Source organism: Plecotus auritus (genome assembly GCF_963455305.1).
Source record: "Plecotus auritus genome assembly, chromosome: 14".
NCBI lineage: Eukaryota > Metazoa > Chordata > Mammalia > Chiroptera > Vespertilionidae > Plecotus > Plecotus auritus.
This window is the reverse complement of record NC_137780.1, coordinates 10493910-10519335: the sequence shown is the minus strand read 5'-3', so window position 1 is coordinate 10519335 and position 25426 is coordinate 10493910. Positions and strand designations below refer to the sequence as shown.

At 43.0% G+C, this 25426-nt stretch overlaps 1 protein-coding gene across 8 annotated transcripts in view; it reads right to left on the bottom strand.

The window, feature by feature from the left end:
- Window positions 1-1484: 1484 nt before the first annotated feature.
- The window catches only part of ESRRG (estrogen related receptor gamma), a 458151-nt gene continuing 434209 nt past the window's right edge, over window positions 1485-25426 (bottom strand). For 6 of the 8 annotated variants that reach the window (XM_080650913.1, XM_080650910.1, XM_080650911.1 and 3 more), the window contains 2 exons: window positions 11601-11870; window positions 1823-5397 (listed from right to left, as the gene is read on the bottom strand). In XM_080650913.1, the coding sequence (XP_080507039.1) occupies window positions 5153-5397; window positions 11601-11870 (515 nt within the window). In that variant the 3' untranslated portion in view covers window positions 1823-5152. Of the gene's footprint in view, window positions 5398-8573; window positions 10296-11600; window positions 11871-25426 lie in introns of those variants that run through there. The other 2 variants (XM_080650909.1, XM_080650915.1) reach the window with 2 other exon arrangements.

The following is a 25426-nucleotide window of genomic DNA, read 5'->3' as shown; positions in this document are numbered from 1 at the left end:
CAGCCTCGCTTGGAAACCACTGCTTTAAAGAAGAAAATCACTTATAAAAAACAGGAGAAATAACAGTGATCTCTTGGGCACAAAGAACAGGATCCATTGGTCAGAGTTACTCATTGTCTCTGTATCCAGAAATACAACCTGATAAAATGCCAAACGCCAATTTTGTTATTATTGTCGTTGTTTTTTACACCACAGGCATCCCTGGCCAACATGGCAGTCCCTGAGGAGTCACTCTGTCATCATCCTAAATGATAAAAATTGTAAAATATCAGCAAGAGAATTCTGACATTTAAGTCCTTAAAACGCACGTAACATTATATTCAGGGTGTCCCAAACTGTCTACCCACTTTGTATAAATTATTCATTCCAATGGGTTAAACCTGAACAGAAAGAAACATCAATTGAGCTATCAGATGCTAACTTGTGTATACATTTTGGGGGACACCCTGTATTTTTAAACGAGGACATCCCTGGAAGATTACAGGCATGCTGTTTCCTTTTAGGTTTGTATCTCGCATAGTCTCAGTTCCCCCCAAATACTTGGTAAACACCCCCCAAACACTGTCAGATACTATGCTGAGCCATTGCAACTCACAGGACATGAACATGGGCCGGGGGGTGGAAAAAAAGACGGTTTTGTTGCTAGCTCCTGCATCTTGGCGATTGAGGTAAATCTCACGCCCTGAAACCGTGTCCTCGGCTTGCTTCTCCTGAGAACCAGCCACCGCTGAAAGGCGAGCAGCTCAGTGGGCAGACGCCTGACAAACACTCAGGAGATGGGCAGATATGACAAGAACTCGCGCATTAGCACCTGTGCGAAGGCTGCACGAGGGTCCAGTGGGCGCACAGCTTACCGCAGGCTGCCAGGGCTGCGAGCTCCCGGCGAAGGAGGCAGGGAGGCGGCTGGCTGTCCGCATTGCCGCTCACCCCTCTGGCTTTGGAATCTGGCAGCTCCCCGCCCCACGCTCACCGATCTATCAACTCTGTGGATCCCGCATCCAGGATATGTGGTGGGTGACTCCCCGGCTGCTCCAGGAAGCCTGCAGCTGGCTGACGAGCTCCGTGCAAAAACATGATTTAATTGTGGATGGAGGGAAATAATAGGTGTCTCTGGTTTTTAATGTGATCTTAAAATAGGGGGGGAAAGTTTTCTGTTGTGACATTGACATGGAGGCGATGATTTTGAGTAATGCGGAATGATGTGGAGATGCTTGGAGATTAAGTAAGAGCTATATAAAGGCTTGTCAGAATGAATTCTAATGTGCCACGAGACGCTTTGCATAGTCTTAAATATGCAAAATGTCTCTCTGCGCCCTCGGATTCACTCTGACAAGCCTTTATATAGCTCTTATTTAAACGCCTGCTTTATTTTTAGGAAACAGGTACTCAGAGCCACTCTTTCGATGGAAGCAACAAAGGGCAATGTTTATTGATTTGGTTCTTTCGTGTGGAGGGAAATAAAGAAACACCATACGGGAGAGCAATCAAAAGTGGAAGCTTGTTTAATATTGCTCTACCATCATCCCGAAAGGCATAATAATTTGAGTTACACATCTGAACTGATTGGAGTTACAGAATCATATCTCCTTTTTGCATTTAACAATATATACAATATAAAATAAATACATTTACACAAATGGACATTGGTTGGAGCACACGGTATGGTACACATCACAAAAATATACAATTGATTGCTTTACAGATGTGAGGCCCATCTACAGCTATAGACATGGTTTTATTATTATTATTATTCTTTTTACTATTGGCTATAATGCAACTCCTGGATTATTATAAGCAGTTTAAATTTTTTTTTTGTTCTTTTACGATCTTTGCACATAAGACTGCCATAAAGTGTTTTCCTAGGCAGGTAAACAGAGACGCTTAAATAATTAAAATACAATCACCAACACCCATTTTCTCTTCTATAAGAAAAATAGCAGTTTTAAATTTTTTATATCTTTTATGTTATCATTTAAATGCAAAATAGTGGAATAAATACAACAATCTGAGCTGATTGAAACACAAGAGTAACAGCAGGTAGTCACACAATCATATTGCTTTAAATAAGAACCAACTGAAAAACAAAATCAAAATTAAAATCATATAGCTAAAACATACACCTTTATAACTTCCCCAAACTTCACATTAAGTAAATGGTCTTGCCTGAAACTCGAAAAGACTTACCTCAAGCGAGGTTTTAAGTGGGGCATTTGCCCTAAAGCCGGTGCAGTACTTTTAAATCTGCATTGTTCATTGTATTTCCTACTTATGGGGTGCGTGTTTCACTTAAACTGAAAACTTAAAATTGTCCTCTCTTCTTTCCACATCTCTCCATCTCCTGTTTTCAGTTGGTTGGCTCTTACTTCTGAAGCCCAAGTACTTTAATGTGATACAGTAAAAACGATGTATATCTGGTATATATTTCATTTATATATAGTGTGGTTGAATAGTAGCAACTTAAACCCGCACAGACTTTCTGGAAAATAATCTTTTTTTTAAACACTTACATATATAAATAATCTTATAGAATCAGCACCTTTTTATTTCCCAGGAGTTGGATTGTTCTGTTGTTATTTTTCAAGGGATGTGCCAATTTCTGAACTCCTATCACAGCTATAAATTTCAAGTTATTGACCATCTGAATGAATTGCTAATGATGATTTATCTAGAATCACACTACAATCACTTCTCTACTGAGAAACCACAATCTACAATATAGTCCCATATAGCTAATGATAGATACACAGTATTTCTAGCATGAGGTTGATGAACCATCAACCCAAGGTATTTTGTTTAAAGCACACAAAGTAGCAAGAGTTTTGGAAACGTATCCGCACCAAAAAAGTTTTGCAACAACACAGAGCGAGTTAATAACAACGTTGTGGGAGAGATGAGTGAGTGAAAGCCATATATGTACAGCATTTAAAAATTAGACTTATCTATATTCTTGAAATATTCAAAGTTTTATTTCTAAGCTATACATTGGTATTCTATAATAAACCATTAGAGAAATTATCCCTTGTTTTGAAAATATTATTATGATTTTTGATGTGGATCTGTTCATAAGGAATACTTGTTTGGAGTTTCAATCTCTTAATTCTTATTAGGAAGAACCTTATTACGGGTAAGGAATAGAATATACTACGGTAGTCTCCTGAGGAATTGTACATCCAATATTGTCTCTAATTCTACCCTGTGTCTAAAAGCACACACCACGAGAATCCAAACACCACAAGGAGAACAAGACAAACAGTCTGTGAATGCAACATAAAACTCCGAGAAAGCACAGCAAACATGAAACATTGAAAAGCTGAACTACATCTCTTTTTGTTTGTTAGGATTACAATTTTAATTACATCTGTGTACATAGAAGAAGACTGTTCACATGGTACAGGGAGCAGCTACTAACACTGGTCCATTGGATAGCATCTGATGGAGGTTACTGTTTCTTGGGTATTCGGCGACTGTAGGTTTTGGGGGCATCTAATCGATTCCTTCATTAGATTACACCTCTCCACCGTTGGGAACCTGACTGACTTTCTGGCTGGGACAACACTGGTTGAAAAGCAGCTGTATTGGCTTAGCTCTTGGTTAAAAACCACAGATTAAACATTCCTAAATGAATCAACTCATACCAAGAGGTTTAAGAATTTGGTCAGGCATCCGTCATCTTTGACGGTTTTTTGTTGTTGTTGTTTTTCCAACTTTGGCATTATTGCCTCTTGAATGAAGAATGCTTCACAGCTCCTTCTGGGACAAGGTCTGTAACTTTGCAGATAGGCAGTAATGCATCCCTAACCACCACAGCAGCTAGAAATCGTATGGCGATGGCACCTCCCAGGTGGAGAAGTGCGCTTCGGAAAATGCTACAGATCTGCAGTCCAGGCGCAGAGATGACAGGTGACCACCCAGAGCCACTGCAGGTGTAATCTTATCCTTCGCGTCAGAGAACATTTAGGGAAACTGGAGCTCGCCTTAAGAACTTGATGTTTGGGACCAGACGGGCACACAACATAAATTGCATCCGTGAGAATATGCACCTTCCCTTCAACTATTGCTTGAGTAGGTTAAATTCCCATATTAATAAATGGCTGAGAAGTGGTAAAGCTGGTACAAAAAAAAATCTCCATTTTGTAAGAAGAAACAAAACGTTTTTTTAAAAAAAATCTTCATTCAGGATTCATGTGTCCTTCATTATTGTCCATAATTGTTCAAAACCAGCACAAAATTGCAGTATTCTTAATTTCTCTTTAGTATTGCGTGAATGAATAAAGCTTAAACTATTCCCTGAAAAAGTTACTTAGTAGCTAAACTAACAAATACCTGGAAGACTCTGAGAAAACAATTCAGGAATCAAATGGCTGTAACTGATCGATATGGAAAAGCGATGATAAGAAGCAGCCGATGCGAAGTTGCTAAGTTGTCTGATTAGGGGCTGCTCCCATGGAATCTGATACTGCCCTCCGTCGATCCGTGCCTGTTGCACTGTACTTGAGCTACGTTGGTTCTTCTCTTTGATTCCTTAGTCACGGGGGACATTGTGGTTCACAATGAAGTTCACTGGCATCCATACGATGGATTTCCTTCCTTTGGCAGGGCTGGCTTCCACCACTCTTCAATTAGAGACCTCTTTTCAAAGTTCAGCAGCAGATAGGGAGCGAGGGAGAGAGGGGGGAGGGAGGGAATAAGAAAGGGAGGAAAAGAAAGGAAATAAAACTTTTCTTACTACTAGAGCTATTTAAATTTAGAAGGAGAAGGATGAGAAGAGAAAGGACAGAAAAGGAAGGAAGGAGGGAGGGAGGGAGGGAGGGAGGGAGGGAGGGAGGAAGGAAGGAAGGAAGGAAGGAAGGAAGGAAGGAAGGAAGGAAGGAAATGAGAGAGAGAGAGAGAGAGGAAACCAGTAACCAAGAAATGAAAGGAGGAATAAGAGAGGGAAGGGAAAAAAAAAGAGGAAGAGAAGTGAAAAGAAAAAAAGATAAGAAATCTGAAAGCTGCTTCATAGTCTTGCTGCTAAGTGATCAGTGCAGTCTTTGCTGATTGGGGATGGCGATGGCGTTGACTAAGCTCTACGTTTCTTCCACGTTACGCTTGGGTTTATTTTCCCTTTCTCGGCAGGCGTGCAGGAGGAGACGGCGGCCCAGGAGGCCTTTAGTCAGACCTTGGCCTCCAGCATTTCCAAGAAGAGTTTGTGCATGGGGACCTTGCCTTCCAGTTTGATGTTGTAGAAGTGCTGCACCGCCTTGGTGGAGGTCTGCCGGAGCAGGGGCAGCGTCATCAGCATCTTGCCAGCCCTGCGCGGGTCCTCCACGTGCTGGCCGGCTTCATAGTCCTGCAGGGCCTCGTGCAGGACATCCTGGAGCTTCTGCACGGCCTCCACATCCTCTATGTGCATGGAGTCTGCGCGACAAAGCAAAGGACAGACACAACGCTGTTAGTGATCGTGAGAAGCCCGGGTGCAGCAGCGTCCTGAAAGTTCAAGGTTACCCTTCCGCTCCTCTAAGCGGTGAAAGCTCTAATGCAGCATCTCCCCCTTCCAAACGGTCTATTTTGGGGCATAAATTTCCCTAGAGTAGATAATTCTCAGTGCTTCATAGAACATGGGAATTAGCCCTCGCTGGTGTGGCTCGGTGGATAGAGCGTGGGCCTGCTGACTGAAGGGTCCCAGGTTCGAATCCGGTCAAGGGCACATGACTAGGTTGGGGCTCAATCCCCAATAGGGGGCGTGCAGGAGGCAGCCAATCAATGATTCTCTCTCATCATTGATGTTCTTATCTCTCTCCCTCTCCCTTCCTCTCTGAAATCAATAAAAATATATTTAAAAAAAAGAACATGGGAATTATTATAGAAGATTCATTACTGAAAGGGTGTGGGGTTTTTTTTGTTTCTTAGGAAGAAGCAAGATAAACCTTTCTTTTAACAGATTATGACCATGGCTAGGTTATTCATTACCTCATTCACGTATGTATTCATTCACTCAACAATCATGGAAGGCCATCTAGGAAAAGTATTAATTTCGGTGCTGTGGTGAAGTTGTTAAAAATCCTGACCTTGCCCTGTAAAAGCTCACATATCCCAAAAGACAAGAAACACGCTGATGATGGAGATTTTTAAAACTCCATGTATATACCCTGGATCTAACACTATGTTCCCTTGTAGAATTTTCAGTTACTATTCACGGTGCCTTGAAAGATCCTTACATAGTCTGCTCTGCTGAGATACAAATAACGCCTTTAGATTAATGAGTTCTGAAATTTAATTTAAAAATCCAATCCGAACAAGCAAGGAAAGGGTTAACAGGGTTGCCACGATTATTCTTGGGAGAAATGTCAGATTGGGGCGGGGAGGGAGGTATAAAAGTTACAGCTCTAAAAGAGACACTTAATTATATACAAGTTTGAATCATTTAGCATGTTTTATTGATTCTGATGACAGTTTATCTGTTAATTATACATAATGGGGTCTTTGGGGGGAATTCTGAATGTTTAATAATTCTGCTTCTCTAAGAATACAGAGTTCTAAGATATACGTAGTTAGCCTAATCTTTCATATAATTCGAATATCAGATCATATGCATAAAAAGAGAGAGAAAATGTAATTTAAAATCAAGTGGCTAAACGTGATAAAAAATTATGGCAAAGTAATTAATAGATTGACTGCTATTGTAAGCGGTAACATGTTTTTAAGTTTTCTTTGTGTTTTGTTTGTTTGTTTTTCCCTTTTACATGGTTATTTTGAATCATTTCACAATATTTTTGGTGAACTATTTATATTAGGTGGTTAATGACACATTTCTTTGAAAGAGTTTTGAATAATCTGGAATACAGTTGTTTATATGTATTTACTGCTCAAGGCTTGATTCTTGCCTGAAGGAGCCCAAAGAAGGAATTCTTCTCCGTTAGAAATATTCATGTGGTGCCCTGGATTAGAACTCAAAATATTCTCTGCCCTGGCCAGTGTTGCTCAGTGGTTGAGCCTCAACCTATGAAACAGGAGGTCACAGTTCAATTCCTGGTCAGGGCACATGCCCATGTTGTGGGCTGGATTCCCAGTAGGGGGCGTGCAGAAAGCAGCCGATCAATGATTCCCTCTCATCATTGATGATTCTCTCTCTCTCTCCCTCTTCCTTTCTCTCTGAAATCCATAAAAAATATGTATTTTTTAAAATAAGAGTTGAAATTTTCCTGAACCTGTCTCGTTCAACCTCCCATCTTCATCAGGAACCTCTATACCACATTTTCACAAAGACATTTCCATATATGTAGAGCATTGCACTCGATAAGGAACCAAGCTAATTTTTAGAAATGTCTTCTTCATATTGTCCCCCATCTGTCTCCAATGACCAGTAGTTGGTCCTGGTCCCAGCTACTGGGGCAATGCAGGGTACATGCATGTCCTTCTACATGGCAGGTTTTTATATGCTTGAAGTCAGGGGCACAGTCACCTCTGAGCCCACCCCAAGCCTAGCCTTCCGCACTTCTGGGGCCCAGCAGGAGATATATTATAGGATGTCACAGGAAATCAGGCGAGAACAAATAGCAGAGAGCTATGCTCACAAACAGCAATTAAGACTTCAAACTATTCTTTAAAGGCTGTGATTTAGCATGTGAGATTTAGAAATGATTTAATCAAATTACTATGATAATTTAACTTCCCATTTACAGAAAAAGATTCTAAGTCATTTTAGCTTTGCCCGTTCTCGGATCTGCTAATACTTTAAATGCAAACTCACTAAATCTGAACTATTTAATTAGACCATGATTCAGCTGGCAGGCTGCTGAAGAAAATATTAATCTCCATTAGAGATCCCAGTTCAAGTTCTGGCTCTGTGGCTTTCATCTCCGTTCTGTTCTTTCGGCTGAATTTATACATGCGTGCCAGGCCCAATAGAAACGCCATTATTTATGGAATTATTTAGCTCTGGTTGCTGCTGATGGTCTCTTTTTAACTTTATGTTTTTAATGGAAATAGTCCCAATATTCATGCTAATGGGAACCAGCTAAAACTTAACAATGAAAATCATAGGTTTATGAACTAACTAGACGGGGCGAGGCTATACTTTAAAAACAATGGGTAAATTGGTAGAAAACAACAACAACAAACAAACACAAACAAAAACACACACACGCAAAAAAACACACATTAATATTCTTGGGCCCAAGCCCAGACCTATTAAATCAGAAAATTGGGGCTGAATCAGGACATCAGTATTTGTTAAAATCTAGGTGATTCTATGGCCAAGCTAGATAAAAATGAGCATATTACCTTGGGGGCAGTGGCAATAGTTTCAAACAAATTCTTAGACATAAACAGTAGGACAATCTCAAGAATAGATCCCCATGATATAACCTTACCCAAAAGGCTTGTAGTAATATTTCATTGCATTTTCCACTAACAGCATAAAATTAATTACAGAGGTCTGCATATGAAAAATATTCTACACATGAGGAAATTGGGCCTATTAATTACAATGTTAAAATGGCGACTTCAGTTGTCCTTTTAAAATTCCACCTCAAAGACATGTATCAGTGATGCGATCATTGTTGGCACTCAAAAATAAGACAATGCATATTTTAAAGCAAGTCTCTGGGTTATTTTTTTTAACCTTCAAAATCAATGGGAACAGTTATATAGGGTTTCCAAATATGTGAATGGGAGAATCACAGAATTAGTTTGTGGTACATGGGTTCTTTGTTCTTTTTGTCACACACCTGATAATAGGTACTACACTACCAGTGGTGTTCTGGTGGTCTAAACATTCCTGAATTCACACATGACAGAAACACAGCTACAAAAAATATGACAGTCATTAACAGGAAGCCAATTCCCTGTTTCCCAAGCATAAGCACAACATTTATAATTATTGAATAAAGACAGATGTTTAAAATAAGCTGAAATTTAGATTAATGAGACAATGCTTGTTAACACCTAGCCACACAGGGAATGCTAAGATACCTATAAATTAAATGACACTGAAATAGATTTTTTTTTTTTTTTTTTGGCACAAAAAGTCACTTAAGCTGATCTGAAATTTCTAAATACTAAAAAAGAAAACCTATGAGCTTTTCAGGGTATCTAGAAATAGTGTTAAAATATTTTCATATTGACGTATTTAAGAGCAGTTTAAGAATCACTGGATCTCAGCAGGATCAAATCTACAACTTTATCACTGCCTCCCAATAATGGTAAAAAATAAAAAAAAATAAAATAAAATAAAAAAAGGAACGAATGACATCATATGCGGAATCAAAGAAAATGACTTTTCTGCATCATTTATCCCAAGTAAAATGGTGGAGCTCACAGGTCAGGGAGAAGAGAAAGGCCACATTTATACATCGCAGGAGAGGTGGCATACTGAGGGATTAAAATGGTCCTTATAATCACTTCTTCTTTATTAGGGTGCTGACTCAACTTCTCTTAGTACTGAGAGGCTCAAAGACTGTTAAAATAACACAGGAGCATTTTGTGACATGGAGAAATTTTCTTAGAAAAAGCAGTGCTACTCAATACTATAATAAGGGGAGAAGGGTGGGGGGGTGCTTGTTAATTATCTCTGGTTTTAAACAAGAAAAACAAACTAACTAGGTCTTTAAATATCCTAATAACTAGTCCCTGCTCTGAAATAGGGCAATTTCTCCCCCTAAGGGAAGAGTGGGTGGGATTCGAATATTTATCTATAAAAATATTAAGGATTATACTTCTCAACAACAGAGACAGAAATGCCATCCATTCAGGCACTCAAATTATAATCCATAGCCATACCTTATGCCTCCAATTTCTAAAATTATAAACATTTCAGCCATTTTGATGACAAAATCTTAGCATTGCTCAGCATTCATGATTAGTTAATAAAAAAAAAGCAATTTGAAGCATAAAGGATACAAAACAGGCTTGCTGTACTTTATAGATACTTATTCAAAGAAATGTTTAAATTTGAATTACTATGTGATTACCAAATAAAAATTCACAAATCTGTCATCTAATTATGAGAGGGGCTATAAAATGAAGTCTCTGCAAATTAATAAATTCTCAGAGAACTGCTGTCCTGATTTCCCACGTTGGCTTTCCAGAGAGCAGGACCAGGGGCCCTTGATTTTGCAAGAGCAACGCCATTTGTCATAATAAGTCATAATGTACAGTTTCCCAGGGAAACAGGAGAAGAGAATGGTGTGGTTAACAACTAAAAGAGCGAAATGCTAAACTCCATTATAAAGACCCATCGGAAAGTACAACTTCATTGTTGAAAACAATGTCCCTCCTATCCGTCCCAGGATCCGTGCATCAATATTGTAGATGAACTGTTAATGACAAAATCAATTAAAAAATTATTTCTAAACACAGTCACGCGTCCCCCGGCTCTCAGGGGGGCAATCTGGGCAGAAGGGCTCATCTCCCTAGGACCGCGCCAAATCACCCCTCCGTCATCCCCAACTAAGCAAAAGCAATCTGGTTTTTCATTTTTCAGCGCGGCTGAGCCCAGCCTGAGATTGATCGTCACATATGGCCCCAGAAAGCAAACTGTCAATACCTTGAAAGCTGCAGAATTTGAACAAATAGCCGTCCGCCCATTCAAGCCACTCACTGCATCCCATTTAACAGATTTTATTGACAGTTTCCTCCTTGTAATTAAAGGGAAAACTACTGGCCGGCAACCAAGATAAAGTTCAAAGATAGGGTCAAAACAAAAGCAGATGGAGGGGCACGGAGTGACTGTCAATGGGACAGAGCATCCCGGCGTGTTATCGACGCGCAGGTATCTAATGATCGGCCCGTCATTAAGGAGGGATCTAGCCTGCACTCTATGCAAATGAGGAAACAGACTTAAGACCACAAGAAAGGGTTCAGAGAGACACAAGGGGGCGGGGGGACCAACAAAGCGCCAACGATTTTTTTTTTTTTTACATGCCAGAGGTTGCCGCCTCTTTTAGTAAGTTTCAGTTTAAATGTAAGGCTGTTTATCCCCATCATGCTTCACCCTCACTGCATAGGTAGGCAGTGCCTTTGAGGGGACTAGTCCGGCAGCCCAATTTGACTTTTAGAGAATTCCAGAAGGTGAGAAAACAGAGGGTTCTTTGATAACCAAAATTAAAAAAAAAAAAAAATACAAAAGATGTGTTTTTTCCAATTGCAAAATGTGCATTTTTTAGGGGAAAACAATGGTTTATGTGTATTTGTAACGCACACAAGACATCTGGAGCTAATTTTGTCGTGGGAATGTCCATGTACACTGCAAATTAGTAAATGCATGAGGTGGCAAAAATCCCACAGCGTAGGCAAATGTAGGGTGTCCCCCCAAAATGTATACACACACTTTGAATAATGATAAAGGCAGTGTTTATTAAAAAAAAACATGTCATTTTCAAAATGGAGCTGTCAGCTGTTGATGTGTGCATACACTGTGGGGGACACCCTGTATCATAAAAATAATTCCCATCACATTGATTTTTCTTCTTTATAACTTTTCCCCAGAAAGCTGCGATGATTCTAATTTCGCTGATTCATACAGAATTTACAACTGGGCCCAGCGGATCTCGGGAGAAGTGAAGGGAAGGGAGAAAACTGACACATGGGAAACTGTAACGAGGACCACTCTATGTGCCAACCTGAATTAGCGAGAGCTATTGCTTTGAGGGTGACGAACTCCTCTTTCTCCAGCTTCATGCTCTTGTACTTCTTCACCAGCTGCAGGATGGCATTGTTTAGGTCGAGCAGGCCTGCTAGCTTGGACTGGTCTTCATCCATTATATAATCGTCTGCATAGACAAGTTCATCCTCAAACGAGAGAGATCGGTATACGACACCAAGGATCAAAATTTCCATCCAAGCACTCTGCAGGAGGCTCATCTGGTCGGCCAGGGACAGCGTGGAGAAGCCTGCATGGGGAGATGAGCAGATCAAGTTACTCTACAGCCATCATTTCATAAGGACGCATTCGTTTCAATGGTGGGCGGCCTGCATTAGGGCTGGAAATTGTGCTGAGTTGCCATTAGATGCTCTTACATTCTCCCCTGATCACTGCGCGAATGGCAAAGTAAAAGTCACGAACCAGCTCCAACACCGTGGTGTTTTCCCGAGCTTTCATAGACTGGGCTGAAAGCAATACAACAGAGAATTCTGTATCTTTCACTTGAGAAGAAAATGCGATGTGATCGTTAAATACGCTTGATTTTCTGGCGGCGGTCTTAATGGCTCATAGAAAGTCAGATTTTCAACGTCCTTGGGTCTAAAAACTGCTATTGATAAACAGAATAAAAGTTTCTTTCTTAGAAAAGCCAAAAAAAGAAAGGAAAACAAGCAATTTAGGTCATACAATTTGGAAACATTTCTCTATAATAGTACAAGTACAGTGGACAATTAGTATGCTTACACTCACAAGAAACTTTGCAATTGGATATTTGTTCCCATCAATATTTAACATGAATTCCTTTTAAAAAGTGATTATTGGTATAAAAGAGAGTGGAGTACTTAGCATTCTGGCCTCCTCCAAACAGAAAAGCAAGTTTGTTCTTAGAGTAAGACCCAGTTATTTTAAAAGTTGAATATGAGGGCAATGGGGTTTTGTGCAGAGGACATGAGCAGCGCCAGATCAGAATTTAAATATTTGCTCCACTGAGCTACTTACTGGCTCTTTCGTCTTGAGAATGACAATTTACTTGTACCTTAGTTTTTTACTGGAAAGTATAAAAACCATCCAACAAAGCATGAACTTGTAATATGCATTTGGTAAGTGTAGCTACATCAGATATAAGTTTTATCTGAAACACCAGCATGACTGTTTTCAATTCTTTACTGAAACTCTATGAATGCTTATAGTCCCTTTTGAGCTTGTGTAAACATATATATATATATAATACATATATATATGTATTATAAGAAATGGGGTTCAATAGGGAAAATTAAGTAGCACAATTAAGCCTACTTAGAAATGAAGAGATTTATTTATAGCTTAGAGGGACTAGATCTAAATGCTGAAAGATATGTAAGGTCTTAGTGAATATACCCAGTAATCAGCCAAATACTTTTGTAACAGCCTTTTTTTAAATAAGTTTCTTTTTTAAAACTTTACTTTCATCTCCCAGGTTCTGCCCAAGGAATTCCAAGGGTAACCAACCACTCCTGGGGTCTTGGAGGACCATGATTTAAGGTACTACCGCCTGTGATTCTAGAGAAGGGGAAATTTGGGGGCAATGCCACCTATAAAATCGACTTTCACTCCCCTCCCAGACCCTGTTACCCAAATCAAATACATGCAGCGCTACCCAACCTTCCTAGGCTCTTGCTCTGGTCATTGTTGGCGTCGTTTTCATTCCTATCATATTGTCCATGTCCCATGAGGTATCAGCAAGGACAGCACAATAAGAAAAAAGGTCAGGATTCCCTGGGTTGTTGCTGATAACTAGTAGCTTGCCATTTGGCACCATCAACTAAGAGTGTTTAATACAATCAGCAAGAGGGATTAGGCACGCCGCACTGAGGGGGCCTGCAGGCATCTGTGAAAGCCTTTCTTTTCTTGGTTAGCAAGCTGCTGACACAGGACTGGACAGATCTTCCCTTGGACCCGGCTGGGTAAGTCTTTCTTCCCCATTCTTTTTTTGTGTCTTTGCAAAGTGGGCTAAATTACTAAACAGCCTCCTAAAGTCAGCCATAACAATTGATAACATTTTAAACAGACGTTCAAAGGAGGAAAATGATGATCTGATGAGTCGTTTGGGCTCCATTTGCTTTCAATCAAAAGAAGGTTATCCTTAAAACAAACAAACAGTATCACTCTTTTTTCTGCCCCATCCCCCCACGACCAAGAAAAAATATGCCATGCACACCCAACTAGCCAACTCGAGAAAAGGGGACCACGTAGGACTTTCCTTCCTCTAGGAAGTTGTGAGCAAAAAGGCATTTTCCATATGCCTCTCCCTGTTCACGCTCCCATTTCTGCGGCAGCAGATGGGCCGAGCGTGTGGCCCGCAGCCCCTGCCCGTGACAGCCCCCTCCCTCCCGGACACCGCTGTTAGTAAATAGATTTACACATTCCCCAATCTCCACACATCTCTTCTGCCGAATAATTAAAAGCAGGATGATTAGTTTATTGAGTGGAAGGAGGAACTTTTTTATTGAGGTCCATCCGCGATGTTATCAGGTCGGCCCTGTTCTGGTTGTCAGGAGGGCGCAGGCATCCAATTTTTCTTATCTGCCTGATTAATACAAACGCCGTTTCAGGACGCATTAATTAACAGATACAAATCTGCGTTCTCATGGAAGGATCGATACGGAGAAGAAAAGAGGCATCAATGTGAATTTAGTGCTGATGATGGAGAAGGCGCGCGATCGACAGGTACGTGCAGGGAAACTTGAAAGTTGCACAGGCCCCTTTGTCCCTGCGATGTACAAACGCACTAGTTTCCACCCGTCACAATGCTGCACACGCTTCTTTGGGATTTAATTAAGCAGGAAAAAAACTACAAAAACACAACAATAAAAGTTCATTTTTTAAGGTGGATTCAGCAATTTCTCTCTTCTATGTTATTGGCTGTGTGTGTGTGTGTATGCTTCCTATAACCTAACTTTGCCCTCCCCCCTTCCCTCTTCTACTTAGTGAAATAAAAAGGGGGAAAGCAAAGAAAGGCTTTCCTCTCTCTCCTCTCTCCTCTCTCTCTCTCTCTCTCTCTCTCTCTCTCTCTCTCGCTCTCTCTCTCTCTCTCTCTCTCCTCTTCTTGGTCAGGGAGGATGGGAAGATGGATCTGACATGAAAGGTTTGGCCAGATTGCTTGCTTGCTACCTCCAAGCCTATTTCAGCCCATCAAAGAGGGGTAAGTTGGTAAGTTTGCAAAACGATGGGAAAAGCAGCCCTGTGCATTTGCACAGCATAAATACAAGTGTGGACTCATCTCTCTTCTCAGTCAAGAAATAGCAGAATCTCAACCCATTGACCCTTTCCAACCTCACCTCTGCAAGCTGGAAGCTGGCCCCCAGACTCCCCTGCCCCAGTGCTCAGGTAACACCCTTATTCTGAGATGGTCCTGCTCACTGATCCCTAAGAAGGCTGGACACATAACAGAGATTAGATTTTCACTCCACAGAGTTCTTCCCCCTGCCCTCTAGAGTGTTAGCTGTATTTTACATACAGACAACTAGATACAGTACTCTTTATAAGTAGATCAGGGCCAGTACAGAAGCATAACTGACCAAAATCTATATGAAAATCACACATTTTAATAAACTGTGACTAAGGAATTTTGTAAAACCATATTTGCTTTATCGGGGGACACACACACACACACACACCAGAATGGTAATCCCTGGTTTGGCCAGCATTTAGTGGTGTTTGCCAGCTAGCAGGCCGGAGGTTAGAGACCCCGCCCCCCATCTGTAACATTCAGTGCTCTCTCTGGAGAGAAACCTCTTTCCCAAGGGGAATCAAATAAGCTTCGCTGTTGGGTCGTGTGCGCTTCATGTTCTGCACAGCCCGGGATCTTAACCTTTGTGTGTGACAGGTCATAGTTTTAAATGCTCGGCCATGCTACAGCGTTTGAAAAGAACACTGAGGCCGTGTGTGGCACATGCGTTGCTTCCCTGGCTACAGCCCATTCCACGCGTGTCCCTGACAACTGTGATCTCCCTTCATCTCCATCCCGCGGTCCATGCCATTGAGTGTATCTCGGGCCTTGTGCTTGCATTTTGTTCTGGTCTTTGCCTCGCAGTTAAACAGTGTGTCTACCTGCCGCACAGCGGGCTCCCAACACACCAGATGACAGCTGGGAATCGCGTCACCGGGAAGGATCGAAAAGAGGCAGGCACCCCCAAGTCATAGGCCCGTAGGAAGTGTGTTCTGTGCCAACCCCCCGCCTCCATCGCCTGGAAACTTCGGATAACGGTGACGCCATGGGCACTTGTCAAGTACTTTTCTTTTTTTCCTGAGCCTGGCAAACGGGTGCACTTTGCAGTCAACTTACAAAAAAGGCTAAGCACGTGAAAGTGTGAAGGGCAAAGAATATCTGACGGCTCGTCTTCCAAAATGCACTTTCATTTCAGAAAGCATACATGTTTATTTCCTGCGAGGGGTGTTGACAGAAATAGGCTGCCGTGCAGACATTTTGGGTTTAACCCCTGCGAGGCGTTTTCTTCTTGGTGGCTCCCCCGCCACAGACAGCAACCCTATACACCTTCGGGGTGGCTGTTCATATCAGTCCATCGTGGCACCGATCGTGCCTGCTCACCGTGTTCGAACTGTAGTTTCTCTGTTCCACAAAGAAGAAATCGGAAATCCATCGGGCATAGCTGACGGAGCGACATGGCAAAAGTGAGATGCTTTCTCTCACATACACATAAACCCAATGTGGATGTGGATGCGGGGAGAGGGGGGAGGAAAGAATATCAATGGCACGAAGATTTGGTGCATAACCCTTGTTAGAGGCCAACTTGCTCTGGATTTTTAAGCCAGTTATTTGTTTCACAGGAGCAGACGTGTTGTATACGATTTGCAAAATATACAGCTCTGGGACATATAGTGTGTGTGTGTGTGTGTGTGTGTGTGTGTGTTGCCATAGCAATGGACTTCATGAACTAGACCTCCAAAGAATCCAGAGTTAAGCTGCTACAAATGATCAAGTACCAGGGTGAGAGCTCAAATATCTATCTGGGACTAGATTTTTATTTGAAAATCTTCTTCGTAAGGGATGGTGGTTATTCTCTCTTGATTTCATCAGGACTTAGGCATTAGATAGGGTGCCATCCCACAGTACTACCCTTTGGCTCTCTTACTCTGTTTAGACTGACCGTGATGCAGATTTCAATCCTTCAGATTCAATCACAGTTGGTTTGGGTGGAATGGAGGAATACAGAAGAAAACGCAGGAATAACTGCCCAATGGGATAGCTCCCTTTCTTGCTAATTTAATCATGTGTTTCGGCTTCTGTTGATTTCTTAGGAAATGTGTTTGCTTTTAATTCTGTTTTGATCCTAGAAGCAGGGCTCACAGGGATTTTATGGAGCCATTCTTTTTCTTCTTCTTTTTTTAAATCCTCACCTGAGGATATTTTTCCACCGACTTTTAGAGAGAGTGGCAGGGAGAGGGAGAGACAGAGAAACAGCGATGTGAGAGAGACGCATCAATTGGTTGCCTCCTGCACATGCCCCGACCAGGGCCAGGGATGGAGCTTGCAACCAAGGTACATGCCCTTGCCTGGAATCGAACCCGGGTCCCTTCATTCTGTGGGCCTATGCTTGATCTACTGAATCACACCAGGTAGGGCAGGGGAACCCTTATTTCCAAGTAGTGGTTGCACAGGACAAATGTGAAAAGCTGGAAGGCAGAACTCAGATTGGAAACTTACTTACTATCCAAGATGTGGTAGAATTGACCACCATCTATAAAATTTAGCAAAGGAGTTGGGGAGCGGAGACACACTGAAGGAGGTGGAGAATGGAATGGTGAGGTGATGCCCCCCAGTCCGGGACAGAATTATCACTGATGCCCCCCAGTCCGGGACAGAATTATCACTGATGCCCCCCAGTCCAGGACAGAATTATCACTGATGCCCCCCAGTCCGGGACAGAATTATCACTGATGCCCCCCAGTCCGGCACAGAATTATCACTGATGCCCCCCAGTCCGGGACAGAATTATCACTGATGCCCCCCAGTCCGGCACAGAATTATCACTGATGCCCCCCAGTCCGGCACAGAATTATCACTGATGCCCCCCAGTCCGGCACAGAATTATCACTGATGCCCCCCAGTCCGGCACAGAATTATCACTGATGCCCCCCAGTCCGGGACAGAATTATCACTGATGCCCCCCAGTCCGGGACAGAATTATCACTGATGCCCCCCAGTCCGGGACAGAATTATCACTGATGCCCCCCAGTCCGGGACAGAATTATCACTGATGCCCCCCAGTCCGGGACAGAATTATCACTCTTCTCTGAGTCCACAGGTGCAGCCGGCAGATGAGCTTCCAATCTGCCTGCTCCAGGCACAGGGATGGGAACCGTGCCTGCCCAGCACCGGGGAGCAGCTTTTTTAGCGATCGTCCCTGGTCTCCCAGGCCAGCTTGCGGGAGAATGAAAAGCATCACAGCAGCTAAAAAAAGGTATTCTCTCGTGGCAACACAGGAGAGCCTCAAAATGATGACAAGGGTCTTTTGTGTTTGTTTCTGTGAGTGGGCGGTTTTTAACTGCCAACCTTATCTGGAAAAAAAAAAAAAAAAAGGCCTGACTGTAGGGCAGATGAATGCAAAATGAGAATGCAGAGATACCTATAGGGTGTGTGCCATTTCTCCTGCAAATCCCTCTTCCCTACCTCTTCTGAGTGACGACAGCGGATCTGAAATACCTCCCTTAGCTTTCCCACGCTCCCTGGTACTTGGCCTCAACTTAACTTCTTCTTTCCTTTCACCTAAGCCAAGAGGAAAGAGGTATTGTTGAACGATATGGAGGCAGGTAGGGGCTGAGCGAATGACCTTTTCCCCCCACAACCTTTATATTTTAGCTGAAAACAAGAACGTTCTGCTTGAAAAAATCTCCCTTGTGATGTGACTAAAAGTTGACCAACAGGAAAAAAGGCAGGCAATGCCGTGTAAGACAGGACTCTAAAAAATCTTAGAAAAGGGCATTTTCAGTCTTTCTTTAGGATTAGATGGAGACTGAGCAGGGAAAGGCATTGTTGTGAAGCCTTATTTCTGATTCGAAAGAACAAGAGCCCGTGTTCGAATCTGACTTGCTCTACCCATCACTGATAAGAAGGGGTCGAGAAATACCGCAGGTTGTCACAGGGCACTGACCAGGAGCCCACGGGAAACCAGCCCAGCCTGGGCATCGGCTACGTGGGCACCATCCTCTTCGGGAAATTCCCAAGCAGGCTGCCTCAGAGTCAGCCTTATACTTGATTTGAAATTCAAGACTCCAAAATAAATGCATTCTGACTCTATCTTGCACTTTGGGGATTTGTAAAGCTGACAGACAATTCCATTCAAAGTCTGTGGGAAACATTTCATGTCAAATACCCGAAAGCTAAGGGTCTCCTGTCCTTGAGAAGACAGTAGTGACCTTGGGCTCTGGACAGCTGGGTTCTAGCTTCACTGTGTCACACCCAAGGGTGTTCACTTGGCCCCTGTTGGGGTTGAACTGTGTCTCTCCCTAGATTTTGCGTCTCTCCTAACCCCCAGAACCTGTGAATGTGGCCTTGTTTGGAAACAGGGTCTTTGAAGATGAAGAAGTTGGGGTGAGGCCATTCGGATGGGTACTAACCCAATATGATACAACTTTACCCAAAGGGGACATTTAGACAGAAACAGATGCAGGCTGAGGGAAAACGATGTGAAGAAACACAAGAAGAATGCCATCCACATGCCAAGGGCCATTTGAGGCCACCGGAAGCCAGGAGAATTATGGGACAGGCTCTCCCTCCTGTGTGTGCGTGTGTGTGTGTGTGTGTGTGTGCGTGTGTGCGTGTGTGTGTAATGTATATAATCTACTGAGATAGCACAAAAGGGAATATTAGAAGGAAAAGAGAGCTAGACCCTCGATCCCCCCCGATCTGATTCCGGAGTGAGTGCTGCCTACCCAGGAAGGGGGGCGTGCCAGGTTGCTCCCCGCGTATCTGCTCGCAGGGATGAAGGCAGAGTTGCTGGCATTCAAGTCCCAGCATCTTGTCAGAGGAACCGCTCTGTTACCAGTTTCCCAGCTGTGACACATGAACACACAGAATGAGGCCGGCATCGTGAACACCTGGGTGATGTCACGAGCTCACGGAAAAATTTGAAAATTTTATTTCAACTGCCAGTTACAGAAGAAGGGAGAATGGTCATCTTGTGGATTCTCCCTGAGACGACCAAGAACAGATTCTATCTGGGGTCTCCAACAGAAAACCACTTTTAATTTCCATATTAATTTTCAACAACATGCCTTCAAATCTTTTCACATTTACCTAATTGGTCCCTTGGTATAGAGCAGTGGTTGGCCCCTTGAGTGTGGCTCTTGCACAAAATACCATGGCCTGGGCGAGTCCATTTTGAAGAAGTGGCATTAGAAGAAGTTTAAGTTTAAAAAATTTGGCTCTCAAAAGAAATTTCAATCGTTGTACTGTTGGTATTTGGCTCTGTTGACTAATGAGTTTGCCGACCACTGGTATAGAGGCACAAATTCCAACAAGAGCACTAATTCTTAGAAACGTGGCATCTTTGGCAATAATATTAATATCACCCCTTCTCTCACTTCTACTAGTTACAAAGAAAAGAGGGGGTGGGGGGAAGAAAATGCTTCAGGTGTGCTTTGCTCGACTTTCTCAAAAAGAAAAGACACCATAACTCAGTGTCTCCAACACATGGCCCAGGAGGAGGAGAAGCAGAAAAAAAAAAAAAAATCAGGAGGTCTTCAGCATAAATGCAAGTTCAAGGATTTATAGCACAGACCATTAAAAACAAGGTGTCATATGTATTCATGGGAGAATGTGGAAGAAATATGCTACCCACGAGATGCATGTCACAGATATGAAATTATGCACGCTGACCCTGAAACTCCACATTCAAATAATACCAGAAACCCTCTATGTCTGGGCAGAAAGACCGGGGCGTAATTTGTGCTCGGGACAGCATGGCCAAAACTCTGAATTTCCGGCCCCCAGAGTTCTGAGGAAAGTCAGCCGCCTGCACTCGTTTCCTCTGTGGCTAATGAAGATCTGTTTACGAATATTTACTCCCAAGTTCACGGCTGGTGTTTGCTGGCTCAAGCGGAGCGAAGTCATTAGGGCTTGGCATCCGTTCCACTGTGGAGGCGAGCAGTTCTCTTATTGACAACAGAGACAACCCCTTCGATTCCTCGCCGCCTCCCCTTCTTTCTCTCCACACAGCCCCCGATTTGGCCAAGTTACAAGGACACAAAAGCAAAAACATGAAACAACACAGCTCTTGGAATTCCTCAACCACACGGATGCGGAATCGTTACCAGAATGAAAGGCTGCCTGTTGTACACATCGCGGATCTATAATACACACCCCGCGCCTGCGTCTCTCCTAATAACTCTTGTTGAGACACTTCCATTCAAAAGTAGAAGGCGAAGGGGAACCGGAGCTGCTGCGGGGAGAGCTCTCAGCTGTCATTCCTCTCTTCCCTGAATGAACACAAACACCCACATCTCGCTCTGCTCAGTATCCCCCTTTTGGATCGCTTGCAAAGTATATGTGTCTTTGCATCCCACCTACCCTCCCCTTTGCTAGGACCAGTCTGCCCTTTTCATGTCTCTGGGATCTTGCAAATAGATTCAGGAAATCCTAGAAATTCCCATATTAGCTTAATTTAAGGAAATAAGCCAAGGAAAACACAGGGGTGACCACGGATGAATCTGTTTGGAAGGCGCACTGTTTTCTAACTGAATCTGAGTGGCATTAATGTGACTTCTACAATCGGAGACTCTGAAGGTCTGCAAGGGTCCAAAATAAAAGGGGTGGGGGGGGGGAAGGAGGATCAAAACAAAAAAGAAAAAGAAAAAGCTTCCTGCCTCTAACACACCTAATTAGCCATCGGCAGACTCTTAATTGCATACATTAGGATGATTCCATAGTGGAGATTAATTCTAAATACTCCCAAGCAGCTGGTTAAGATGCCACGGACTGCGGTGCGGACTGTACTTTTCCACTTAATTAGATATCAAAATTAAGCAGCAACAAGCATTTTGACATAACGGGGATCGAGCCGCCGCCCGGCCTCCCCGAGCTGCCGTAAAGTGACCGCTAAACAGAGCCGCACAGATGGAGAGATATTAAATGCCTCACTGGAAAGTAATTTCAAATAATAAAATATCAATATTTACATTTTAATTACCCCAACCGAGAGCGGCTCTGTCATCTTCACGATTGCCGACGCAGCAAGGGGTCCGGGGATGACATTGGGGCTCTGGCTGCAATGACTATTTTGTTTCCATTAAAGAATGACAAGTGTTTTAGAGGCGGTGACACTCGGTGTGTGAACAAGAATGACAGCGGATCAGAAAATTCCCATTAAGGGACTTAAATGCCTCAACAAGAGACTACGCAGAGGAGCCGCTCGCTCCTCCTTGAAACACGGAATCCTTTCCGAATGTTCTGCCCGAAGTTTATTATGGGGAGGCCCAAGGGGAGCTTTTGTCTCCCGTGAAATATTTAGCTCCCCAAAGCGTTCTATGATGATTGCCAATTTAAAAACAATAACACTTGATGTGCACAGATATCCAGGAGTTACGTGTCAATCGCAATGATGCTAGGGGTTTCTTTTTTTAATATATTATCATTATTCTTTTTTCTTTTATATAAACAGACAATACCATTGATCATGTTTCCTTGAAACATATCTATTTCCTATGGAATACATGGGTGAAAGCTTGGAGTATGGCTCAGAATCATCATCATAAAAAAGGCTGAGTTTGTCTGCACAATCTTCCCATTAGTTCTTCTATTGCACGCAGCCATCTCCATCAGAACTTCCTTGACGTGGGAAATAAAGCCACCCGTGGGTGGCAATCGGCACGTGTCCACCCGCAGACGTGTGTTTGTGTACTGCCCGTGTTTTTTTAGCTTCTGTGATTACTGAAAAACAGCCAATGCCTCACCCAATTTAATTACTCTTTGTGGGGTGTGAGGATGAGATTATGGAAAAAAATAAATAAAAGGTATATATTCGAGGTGACAGGCTGCGCTCTCCGGATAATAAATGAAAACAGTAAAGGCTTCCTTTGGGGACGAATGTCAAAGCTGCGGAGATCTTGAACAAATGTTAATGCCTCGAGATACGCGAGAGTGTCTCAGAGAAGCTCCACGCTCAGTATCCTGGAGTGGGCTGTTAACTGACCCCCTATCTCCCAGCCTGCATTTATTTAATGTGGAGAGACGAGTAGCCATAAATGTGATAAATGGCCACCGCAAGAGGCTGAATAGAATTTTTCAAAAAGAAGAGAAAAGGGAAGTTGGGGAGTTATATAGGCGCTTAGCACTCTCTTACTCGCCCCCCCCCCTTTTTTTAAATATCCGTTTTGAGTTTGGAATAAAACACTTGATAATAGGCATGGTATACTAGTGCTTGTTGTCTAACTGGGAGATGTCCCTCTTAGCAAAAAATGGAAGTGCCAGGAAGTATTTCTTAAGCGTCCCTAATGCTTTTAGGACAAGACAGGTCCCCATTTCTCAGTGCCCAGCACCTTTTAATTTCTGAAAGAGCCACGGTTGAAAATCTTAATTAATTGTTCCATACTGCTTCAGGATCATTATGCAATGTAATAAAGGCCGTGTAATTATGAAATTTTACAGCCATTACCAAGGCTGATGGCTCGTATTTCATCCTCAGCTGGACCCGATAGCTTTTAGGCACCCGGCTGCTCTTTGATGAACTACAGACAGATCTATCAGGCCCAAACAATATCCAGGCGAGGCGGCTATAATAGCTACCTACAGATGAAGCCACAGATAAAGATAAACTATAAATCTACGCGCACCACTGCGGGCACACCGCCTGGGGATGACAGAGAGGGGATGGGCCGCTTGGGACAGGCGCCGCTCCCGCTCCCACGAAGGAAGGCAGCCTCCTGCGTCTCCTGCTCATTCGCTCCGGAATGGGTCGGGTTTCATAAAAGACAGAGAAACCCAAGTACACGTCTCATTTATTACTCTGTATCTCGAAATCAAATGAGAGAAGGAAAGGGGGTGTGTCTGTCCGTGTGCGCTGTATTTACTGCATTATTTAAAGGGAAGAGACTACTCAGGTATCCCAACATCTCTTTCAGTGGTGGGGGTGGGGAGAGGGAAGGTAGATGTCCCCCTCCTGCACATAGATAGCACTAATGACGTTACCCAAAGTAAGTATTCTGAAACAAATTTGATCAGAGCCCATGAGTATCTTTCTTAGAGATCATAACGTTAAAGAAAAAAATAATTCCAGCAACAACACATACCCATACTGAAATGTGGACAGGGAAAATAAAATCATATTCACAGATAACTCAAATGTTTGTAGCTCAAAAGTATTTTCATTTTGGAATTTACAAATTCATAGAGCAGAATCACTGATAAAAAACTATGGTTGGAGTACAGCTGGCGTGGCTCAGTGGTTGAGCATCAACCTATGAACCGGGAGGTCACAGTTCGATTCCCGGTCAGGGCACATGCCCGGGTTGTGGGCTCGATCCCTAATAGGGGGCATGCAGGAGGCAGCTGATCAATGATTCTTTCTCATCATTGATGTTTCTATCTCTCCCTTTCCCTTCCTCTCCGAAATCAATAAAAACATATTTAAAAAACAAACAGAAAACTATGGTTCACTTAACCTATTTCCAACATGTCTCTTTTGGCAAATTAAGCATTTACGGCGATCCTTTTAAATATCAAGCTACATGGAGGAGGGCCATGGAGGAGGCTCATTTGACAACCGTTAAGTGCCACACTCCAGGGGCATGTAGTCCAACTCTGCCTTTGGGATACGGCAGTGGCTTCGCAGAGCTCCTGCCCGCAGGCCCGAGGATGGCATCAGCCTCATGCTGGCTCATTTCAATGAATATGACCAGACAGCCAGGCCGTGCCGGGCTCATCCTGGAGAAAGAGCCCATCTGAGGGTCAATGGGATTCAGGCTGCAAGCAGAAATGGTGGGCCACGCAGGGCCAGGAAGAAAAGCAACAGGATGCGTGTAGGTGGATCTGGAGAGTGAAGACCGGCCCGGGGGGATGGTGTATGTGCGGGTACTAGGGGGTGCCTATAAAAAAGGATGTAATACTGCCGAAACCGGTTTGGCTCAGTGGATAGAGCGTCGGCCTGCGGACTGAAAGGTCCCAGGTTCGATTCCGGTCAAGGGCATGTACCTTGGTTGCGGGCACGTCCCCGGTGGGGAGTGTGCAGGAGGCAGCTGATTGATGTTTCTCTCTCATCGATGTTTCTGACTCTCTATCCCTCTCCCTTCCTCTCTGTAAAAAATCAATAAAATATATTAAAAAAAATTAAAAAAAAAAGGATGTAATATTGCTTTAAGTGGCATTAGCTCATTGGAAAGCTCAGCTTGACACAGTTCACTAAAGGTACAGATTAAGAGTTAGACACACTGGTTTTAGTAAGATCTCAGCTACTCACTAGCTGTGTAACCTTGAGCTAAGTCTCTGAATTGCTCAATTTTCTTATCTGCCAAATAAGGTTGCTGGCTGGAGGTACCAGTCCACAGTGCACTCCACACTGAACTTCCCAATATCTCTGATGTTCTTTGTTTGGAGCAGGAAAAAAGAAGTGTGAGTCCAAAACACACCTTCCCTACGTGAATGGATGGTCTCCCTGCCTGGATCCCTTCCTAAGCGTGGCTGTAATAATTCTGCCAATGGGATCTCACCTCCCACTCTTTGGAGAGATGGAGAATCCTATATAATAAAAGCCTAATATGCTAAGTGTCCGGCTGTCTGGTCAGCCATTCAACCAATCAAAGTGTAATATGCTA